This window comes from Montipora capricornis, chromosome 4 (assembly GCF_036669925.1).
Source record: "Montipora capricornis isolate CH-2021 chromosome 4, ASM3666992v2, whole genome shotgun sequence".
Classification (NCBI taxonomy): Eukaryota; Metazoa; Cnidaria; class Anthozoa; order Scleractinia; family Acroporidae; genus Montipora; species Montipora capricornis.
Genome location: NC_090886.1, coordinates 2,536,881 through 2,546,880, shown reverse-complemented (window position 1 = coordinate 2,546,880; position 10,000 = coordinate 2,536,881). Strand labels below are relative to the sequence as shown.

At 37.2% G+C, this 10,000-nt stretch overlaps 1 protein-coding gene and 1 long non-coding RNA gene across 5 annotated transcripts in view; one reads left to right on the top strand and one right to left on the bottom strand.

The window, feature by feature from the left end:
* The window catches only part of LOC138045205 (uncharacterized), an 8,585-nt gene extending 1,598 nt beyond the window's left edge, over positions 1-6,987 (top strand). Inside the window, exons 3-6 of one of the 4 annotated variants that reach the window (XR_011131545.1) lie at positions 652-4,087; positions 4,529-4,652; positions 5,349-5,386; positions 6,818-6,987. This is a non-coding gene — a long non-coding RNA (uncharacterized lncRNA). The remainder of the gene's footprint in view (positions 1-651; positions 4,088-4,528; positions 4,653-5,348; positions 5,387-6,817) is intronic. The other 3 variants (XR_011131546.1, XR_011131547.1, XR_011131544.1) reach the window with 3 other exon arrangements.
* The window catches only part of LOC138045202 (IQ motif and ankyrin repeat domain-containing protein 1-like), a 22,892-nt gene that overhangs the window by 8,935 nt on the left and 3,957 nt on the right, over positions 1-10,000 (bottom strand). Inside the window, exons 5-10 of the mRNA XM_068891616.1 lie at positions 9,799-9,861; positions 8,472-8,611; positions 6,994-7,048; positions 6,736-6,831; positions 5,867-5,941; positions 5,041-5,089 (exon numbers count right to left, since the gene is read on the bottom strand). Of these exons, the coding sequence (XP_068747717.1) occupies positions 5,041-5,089; positions 5,867-5,941; positions 6,736-6,831; positions 6,994-7,048; positions 8,472-8,611; positions 9,799-9,861 (478 nt within the window). The remainder of the gene's footprint in view (positions 1-5,040; positions 5,090-5,866; positions 5,942-6,735; positions 6,832-6,993; positions 7,049-8,471; positions 8,612-9,798; positions 9,862-10,000) is intronic.

Sequence of the window (10,000 nt, the reverse complement as noted above, 5' to 3'; positions counted from 1 at the left end):
ATTCGAAACCACTTGCGTTCGAGCTTCCTGCACGTGCGAGCGTTCTTCAGCCTGAAGGTTGTACTTTTCATATTTGGACAACAACATTCTTTGCCTTTCACATTAGTTTTGGAAAGTTCACATCATTTCCAAGAATTTTTATTGCTCAAAAAGGTGAAGGTGATGCCAAAAAACTTAAGTTAGACTGCTGGCGTGTGGAAAGAGCAAAGCTGTGGAAATGTCCTGTTAGATGGTGTTGGAAGATGTACCACTGTAGCAAAAATATGTTCGTCCTGAATTTTCTTGTACCGGAAACAGTCATATATTATTTGTTGACGTCTTTGCTTTGCTCATTAATCCTGGAGTTATGTCTGGTTTACGTTGGCTCCTCAGCATTTCACCTAAACGAGTTAGCAGCTTATCTACCAGGATGAAATACTCCGCGCCAAGTTTTGTGCAAATATTAGAGTCCTGCCTTCTCTGCCATTATTTTGAAATTTCCTGCAGACAAACCCTTAAAAATTGTACTAAAGCTTATAGGTCTAATCTCCAGTGTTTACAATGTATATCTGTCATAAAAGGCAGACTTATTTTGCTTAATTGAACCACAAAACAGGTTGATTTCCTCCTCCTAATAATTCACTCATCCATGATTTTTGTTTTCCATCACAGGGGCCACTTTTATAAGATGAATACTCTTCACTGTCTAGATGATGGATAAATTCTAAGACAAAAGCAATGGTTTCTGGTGGAAGTTTATGACCATATTGGCGTCTTATTTTCGGAAGTGCTGCTCCTGGACCATACATCTTACTATAAAGTCTAGCTTTTGTTAATTCGTAGTCTGTGCATGGTACTTCTTCTCCTCGACTGTTAGTAAACCTGAACATTTGCTTAATTTCCTTATTTGTGTATTGCTGTGCCACACAGCTCAACAGTTCAACCCATTTGGGACTTCCAGGCCTCTCTCTGGAGTAGCTGAGAGCTAAGCTCTCCATGATGTTAGCATTTGCATTCACTTTTTCCTGAATGGAATTTGAAAGAAGTGAAGACAATGGCTTGCTCCTTTTACTTTTTACTTCTAGTAAGAAACACCTCCTGGAGAGTGAGGTCCGCATGTTTACAATCATGTTTCCAAAACATTGCTAAAGCCAGTATTCGTGCAAAGTACTGATAGAGGTGAAAAATATTGTGATCTTATTTTTTTATTATCAAAGGTAAAGGAAAAATGTCCTGACGTTGAATTAGTCAGTAATAATTACTGACTCTGATCTGATTATTAGAACACAAAAAGAGTACTCTTTATAGCCTGGATTATTTTTCTATTTTAGGGAATAATGCATACAAGTACAAACTCACATATAAGAACCTAGTACAGGCTGAAATTTGGCATTTTAAAAATACCCAAAAATACAAGAACCTGCTGAGCCTGGCAAAGAAAAAGACTCAGGTACTTTTACAAAAAAATCACCCTCGAGAAAACTCCTGTTATAGACCTAATCGGCTAACTCAATGTTGTACCCAATTCAAACCCTTTGGGAATAAAATGTTTTGTTTCAGTTATTTCCATATCATTTAAATATGAATGGTACATAATGCAAATACAATACTCAAAGAATCTTAATCTCAGGAGATTTGAATTGGGTACAACATTGAGTTAGCCGATTAGGTCTATTGTGTAGATGTTTTCTTTGATTGGCATTTTATTGGATTTTCTCTAGAAATATGTTTTCCATAAAGCTACAGTGCAATACTGTTTACATATCTTATGAATAAAATATAGAAATTTATTGTTGTTCCTCTGAGAAATAAGAACCTATTAAGAAACTACATGTAATCAGCCTGAATTATGAAAAAATAGCCTAAAATATTAGAACCTGCTCAGCCTGACCTCGAAAATTCTAGGTTCATTTGTGTGGGTCTTCACTGTATTTTGTAGGGTTACCAGTAGTAACTTTTACCCTGTTATACAAGCATGACAGTATGCCATGTTTTCAGTTTCGCGGGCTTGGAAGATCCTTGAATTGTGTTCATCTTTTCATTATCAATCCACATAAACTGAAAAACCAACTAGTAAGGTAGAATATGTATGGTAGAATTTTACCATGTGAGTTAAAAGAAGGAAAGTTTACCCCATCAAATTGGCCTTCAAGAATTTCCTGGCAGATCTGTTCATTTGAGGCACCCATGTTTTCAACTTCTGTTTTAAGTTCAGCCACTTTTTGCCTTGCACAGTTTTAAAGTTTGTTTCAAATCCTCCGCTGAGTTCGCTTTGACGTCAGTTCATATGACACTGGGGCACAACCAACTTGATTTTGAATAGAATTGTTTGCAGACAGGGGCTGTGGAACACTTTTGTTTACACTGGGTGACAGGCTGTGCAGCCTTACATAACATGCACCACAGCACCTTAAACTGCTTATGAGGGCCAAAAAAGTTTTCTTACCTTCAGGGAACAAATCATCTACTGACTTTGGGATATGTCCAGCTTTGACCCTAATTAGATGCACGCGGATTTCAATAAGCGTCACGAAGTGTCCCCTTGCTCTTCTCGCCAACTTCAACATCACTTGTGTCTCAGAATACAGACAATTTATGTCACAAAGTGTCCCCCAAATGCTACTCTTTAAGTGAAGATTAGCTGCTGCATTTACCCAAAGCTAAAAATAACGCTGACCTTTACCCTTACCTTATTGTTGAAAATAGGTAGCAAATTGTTAGACTTAAAGGGACACTTTGTGTTGGATGTCAAAATTGGGTGTGCATCTAATTAGGGTCAAACCTGGACATAAGTGGACTTTGGTAGTGACTTTAAATGTTTTAGCTTGTACAGGGGAGTTGGATGCTGAACATCAGAGGCAGATAGTGGTATTCCTACAGGCTTGACATTTTTCCTTTAACATCATTTATGGGACGAGATTCTTCCTTCCTTGTAGGTTTTTTACATATACTACAAGTAAGTACCGGTATTCATGAAGACATTGTTTACAATCTCTGAGGCTCAGCTGGGACTAGTTTCTTTCTTTTTCTTTTTTTTTTTTTCAATTCTTCACAAAGATCAAACCTTCAATAACTTTTTTTTTTAACTTTGACATAAGCTACACTTAACTCTAGTGAATTGGAAAATGAAACATTTGTGGCAAATTTTATGATAAATTCAACTCAACAATCGAAATTGAAAGTTGGCAATTGAAGCTAAGCTGAACACAATCTTAATGTGTAATTTTAAAGGGGGAACTGAATAGGAAAGACTTAAACACTGGGGGTCTCACGAACCTTTTTACGGAAGAAGTGTGCGGGAGATAAGCTGAAAATCAACTCTAAAGGAACCTATCCACGAATACTCAATACCTTTCAAAAAAAAAAAAAAAAACAAAATTACCTTTTGCAAGGTCTAGCGATAGAGTACACCGAGCTGTAACGACAACAGCAGTCCGAAAACGATCTGTAGGAAACCTCACTGAACCGTAACGCAAGTGACAGAAGCTGCTTCCACATCAACTTGACTACCTCTAACTCGAATATCAGATCACATGTCACAGACAAGGCAATGACAAAAGAACTGTTCACACTATTTTAATAGAAGTATAATAAGAATTCATCCTAGGTTTACAATCTCAAGATAGTCCAAATGCAAGTCTTGACACACTAATTCTAGACTGGATCTCTTAGCAGAGTCGGAGAACTCGAAATCTTACGGCAGAAAGATCTTTTCGAACAATTTGCGTACTGGTTATAACCTTGCAAGAAGGTTAAACTAAATACGATAAATTCACCGCTTCAAAACGTTTTTCAAAGCTTTACAGATCTTTCCGAAGTGACTGAATAAAATACCTGTGTAAAATGGTTGGCTAATCGCTTGCACTCAACACAACTTCTACGTGCTCTTCCACCGCGACACAATATGGCCGACGGTACAAGTCCTGATCTGAAAGTAAGATGCGCGCAAGCTCTTATGGGATTTTTGGCCGCTGGCGCGCTTTATTGCTCGATGTTGAAAAAAATCTCGTCTTAATCATTATTTTCGCATGTTCTGATTGGTTCGCTTAGAAGGGCTGCAACCAGTAGAAGGGAAACAAAATGGCTTCCAGTGATCTTAACAGTTTCGGTAGGTCATTCTTAGGGTTACTATTTTTGTGTATGTACTAAAATAATTATTCCCTTAAATGTACGTGAAAGTGGTGTATAATAATCATTACAGCCGCTTCGGTAAATTATATTGTTAAATATTACTAATAAACGCAAATTGAAAGGTTCTTTATGCAAATATAACAAAGATTCATACTCATCCTAGTGTTTAGAGCGTTCACCAACCTTTCATGTGTTCAAAGTCCGATTCGTGGGCTGGATTGCTCGAGCCTTAGTTGGCGCAAGTACCATCTTCGAGTAACATGACCTGATTCTTGAATACCCGCCACTATGAAAAGCGTGTGTGGACGAGTTCGCGCTCTTGAGTGTATCATGGATAATCGGGCAAGATGGAGAGAAATTCATGGGTTTGTGTGGAAGTTCAAAACGATGAAAAGTATTCATCCTCTTGGTGTAACAGGTACCTGTCCTCTGTGTTGCGCGGAACTTCTTAGATGGATTATTGTTACGATTTACTGCCCTCGCACAGCAGCAGTCTGCACAAAGAAGCTGGATTCCAACAGTAGAAATGCCTGGATGTACATGTAGGCACCCAAACAATGTTGATGATGATTCCCAAATACAGGTTGTTCTGCCTGAGAGTCGATCCACCCCACAGTATTCTGATGACCCTTATATGATAGCTAATCAACCCTAACCCTAATTTCTCATCACTAAAATCAGTGTTTAATTTAGACCTAATCATTAAAATGAGTGCTTAGACACAAAAAAATGTGGGATTGTTCAACTCTAGGGTGGAATGACCATTCACCACTTTTCAAAGGGTAAGTTTTGGTTTGTTAGTTTATCAGCTTGTGTGGTATAATTTATGCTGGTGAAAAGGGTGAATTGCCATGTATTTTCCACAGTTCCCACCACATTGGTGGCTAATAATATTCAATATTATTATTAAAAAATTGTTGTTTATCTCACCTTTTGAGTTTTCTTCTGTATTATTTTGTTCCCTGAGCTTAAGTTTCACCTGTCAATAATTTACACTTCATCAGTAACAAATTACTGTAATTTGGGTGAACACAATGGGTCTGGCTGGCATTCATGGAAGCCATGATTACGGTAACCATGCAATCTCAGGGTTTAGATTGGACTTAACTTAACCAAGGTTATAAACACTGATGTCATTTCTTGGCACAAAAGTTTGACTTTTTCTTGTCTTGTTGATGTTCAAACTTGGTTAAATATTAAGACATGATTAAAAAAAAACTGTTCCTTTGGTATCACAGATCTCATTGATTATCCTGTCTTCAAGATTTTTTATTTTGTAAGTACCTGCCTTTTTGCCAGTAGCTTATGTAGAAGAATGCAAGTTTCCAGAAGTGGCTGGAAATTGCATGAGACTTTCGTATGTTCAGAAAGATGATGGAGCATACACGTATATATCACATGAGCATCATAACAATTTCGAGTGAAATTTTACATCCCGAGAAATGATCGTCTATGTATTTAGTAAAAACTCGAAACAGTGTACAAAGAAAAGCTTATGCACTGCAGGGTTGGATATTGAACAATGAGAGAGTGTTATTTCACTCCAGTGAGTTAAAGGCAGCTCCAGTTTCACATGGCGTTGAAGTCATTGTTGAAAATGAATATAAGGGTCATTATTGACCAACATTTTTTAGTAAAATAGGGCTTGTAAACTTGTTATTAAAATAATCACTGGTGCTACATGTTTAAACGAATGGCAACCAAAAATAAAATAATAAGAATAATATTGAAATCAATGAAAGTGACTGGCCAGTACCTGACCGAGAGCCTCCTTTGAGGCTTCAGCTTTCTTTTGTGCAAGTCCCAGGACAGCCTCAGCATCATGAATAGCCTGAGAAACAAATGAATACAAGATCAAGTTGTTTAGGGTGGATACCACTTTCATCTTGATTATTCAACACTGCTGTTCAGCTAATCTACAAAATAATTCAGGAAGAAAGATCAAGTATCAATCAACTGAGGGTGAAGTTTAGATGGTATTAAAATAATCGTAACTATTTCCAATGGAAAGATACCTTTTTAAACAAGCATATCCACCTGTTGTTACCCTATTTTGAGATTTCCTTCTTTATGTGACCAGAATGGTTTTTATGTGATCACAAAACTGGCTATCCTTTGCCTAAGGACTTAAACGCATAGTTCTTTGCAATGACACAAATGTCTTTGCATTCCTATTTTTGAAAAAAAAAAAACTTCAGCATTGTAAGCCGATTTGCAGCATCATGTTAAGCCCGGATCAAAATTAATGACTAACAATTTTCAACAAAAACTTCAGTGGTACATTCGCCAACTGTGGTCAGCCAAGATTGATCATATAGCAGAAATTAAATAAAAGATATCAAAGGTTAGGTGCACTTTACAGTGCGACGCACCTTACCGTGGCCACCCAACAAACTTTCAGTTTTGACAATTACATGTAAGTACGTCAACTCAAACGACCCATTCAACGGTGTTTAACTACAACCGTGCGAACTTTGCAAGGAGGGGTGACTGTCAATCAAATTCGCCCACCCTGACTGGCGTATAAGGTTTAAAAAACTTTGTTAGGTGGCCCCGGTAAGGCGCGTCGCACTGTAAGAGCTTCTATATTGCTTTGATAAATTCAGGTGATTCGATCGTGTGTACCTGTAAAGTCACCTCTCGCTTGTCTGTCTTTCCTTCTGCCATGCATTTATCATGCTCATAAATTCTTTTGTTCAATTCACAGTGGGCCTTTGCCAGCTTCAAATGGAATAAGAGAGTATGACAAGATGGTAAAATTAATTAGAACATTATGTTTTGTTCCAACCCACCAAGTGGACAAGGTGGGCTTCTCTTGTCAAGTTGAGGCAAAAAAAGACAGCCGTCACCAAAGACCACCCAAACAACAAAAGGACATTTCACCTCTCTCTGATGAGCTTGGTTCTCTTTCTCAGCTTTTTCTATTTCCTTCTCTAGTCTGAAGAAGCAACAAGATATGATCTCATTGTCAATAAAAAATAAGCGTATTTAGAAAAAGTCGCATCTGGAAGGACAGTCTGGAAGTGCACAAAGAAGCAACCAAATGTTAGAAGATTATTTGATGAAGAGGTAGAGAGCACATGCAGTCCATATAATCCACAACAATAATATTGTGTTTTGGGTTGTTGTCCCAGATAGGGTGTCATCTTTCGGTACTTCAGTTTTCCTGCCTTTTTAAATTCTCATGTTTCATCACTTGGAATATATTCTGAGTTTTAATCTGGGTAGAATTTAGTTTTCTGTGCAGCAAAATGCGCAATAGAATTAGGAAGCGTGGGATTTAATTGGTTAAAAGCTATGGGCCATAATAATGAAAATGAAAATCTAAACATCTTCCAGATGCAAAACAAATTTGTGAACGACACGAACCTAAAACCTTAAGGGTAAACATGACCAACACAAAAGCAAATGAAAGGATCCTAAATAAGACATTTTTACACCTCACTGAAACATTAAATTGTTGCAAAATCGATGTTATCTCTATCTTTCTTAATTGGTATTGTACCCACACTTGTCAAAATAAATTGAGTTATTGGGTAATTTGATAATCAAAAATCAAGATCCTAGAAATTAAGACAGAAACAGGTAACACAGAAAAGTGGATTATAAACTTATTTACATACATTTTTTGATGTAAAAAAGCGGAATTTAACAAGCAATTGACTATTGGCCGAGGATGGACATTGGACAGTCAGAGGGACTGTTTTGTTCTGCTTTATTCCCACTTCAAGGAATTATTGCACTCCCCACAAGAATGCAACGTTTGCCTGTTTTCATATTGTATCTGCCCTCATTCACAAAACTGCTTATCAAAAATTAACTTTAGGAAGGTAAACAGCCATTTGCCAAACTCACTGTTTCAACCACGCTTCATTAAATCTTTTGAATGTAACTCTGTAACAAACAACATTTCCCTGAGCTAAGTTGAACCTTTGACCCTGGGAGTACCTTCCAAACGTTCAAAACTAAATGCGCCTATTTGTGTGCCTCATATATTGCAAGTAAACGCTTCAAGAGCATCTTTGTTTGGTTGCATCCCAAGTTGAAGCTCAAGTGCTAGATAATAATTATCTAGCCTTTGAATGCAGATGTGCATGTGTATTTCTGGCAGTCGTTTCTCTCAGGGGAGAGAAACAAATGCCAGAAATATGTCTGCAATTGCAGTCTAAATCATAAGAAGAGATATGCAGAGTTTAAAATCATGTAAAATCAAAAATCAATATAAGGATTTCTTCTTATTTTTTTATTAGGAGTATCATTATTATGTTGAAATATTTATATCCTGTTACGCAAAGCAAGAATTTCATTTTCATTGACTTAACAGTCATCCTTCCCATTGGATAACCTGTTCTTTTGTTAACCTGTTACTTTCTGCCTCCCTTAACTTCCGTTCCTCTTCTTGTCTGTTATTCTTCTCAGCTTCTAGTTTTTCCAGCAATTTATCTGTTTGTTTGATGTCCCATTCTTGCAAAACCTGTTCCACCGCTGGAATTGCTGCCACCTGAGGAAGAATTACATGTAGGTTTACTTGGTATTTACCAAGTGAACATCAAATACAGGCAGTAAAGATGACTCAAGGACTTTGGAGAGACTGTGGTGAGTACGGCTTTTTGCATTTATTTGGGTAGACAGTAAGTACATGTTGATTTTCATCTTTGGCCCAATATACGTGGAAATCAAGAGAAAATTACTCCAGGCCTCAGTTGTTCAAAAGGTGAATAACGCTATCCACTGGATAAAATGCTATCCAACTGATAAACACTAGCTGAAGCAATTGAATTATCCAGTGGATAGAGCTATCCACCCTTGGCCCTGGGGCCAGGAGCCACTTACATGTACAAAGGAAGTACTGGTTAGCTTAACATGATTGTTTCATATTATGGTGATTTTTTGGAGAGGTTATCATTGGACTGTGAAGCAATACTGTCATAGTAAGTGTAGCTCTGAAAGTTTACTACCTGAAAAAGACTTCAATTGCTGCTTTTTAAGGATGGTGCCTACTATTGTTATTGCATTGTGCATACTTGAGTTTCCTATTGGTGATTGCTTACTAATGCAGGGATATTTTTTGTGCGGTTTTAAAATATCTGGAGAAAGTAGATCTAAGTAATTACTCTTGGCCTTACATTGCTTTGTATTTTAAAGCTGTTTATAAATATTAGCGGAGCTCCGCTTGCGCCAAAGGCGGAGCACCATAGTTAATAAAATATGGTAATACATTGATGGGAGAAATTTTGGTTTTATAGCCATTACGGCATCGACCGCACATACGTATGTCCACCCCTCCATGTATGCCAATGTGACCAGTATCATGCTAGTTTACAGCATACATCTTTGATATTGGACATCCATGTTTTGATCAATTGACACCTGTCAAAACAAGGTATCGGCTGACCAGTATCACATGACCATCTATGTATTATTCATGAATTATCTTTGAAAAATGCATGGTTACCCCCAATTTTCTTTTTGGATTTCAATAACACTTGTTAAGATCTACATTTCCTGCATAGTCATAAACTGGGGAAAAAATATCTTTGAATTAGTAGGCACCGCCCTCAATTCAAAATTTCCAACAATTCTATCAAGAATGCCCTTGAATCATACAACTACAATCAGTTACCTGAATCCTGTTATAAGATGTTTTCCAGAACATACATGTAAATCAGTAATACCACAAACACTCACCTGCATTGCATTTGTTCCATCATCTGCCACTAACCTAGGATCACCTCCATGTTCAAGGAGAGTCTTCGGTTGAAGAGGAAAAAAATTATTACATATGAATATTAATTTTGCAATACACTCCTCAAATATCTTTTGTCCAGATGAAGTACATGTACAGTGGAAAGGACTAGAACTAAGACCAAGGGCAATTTCAAAAATATCA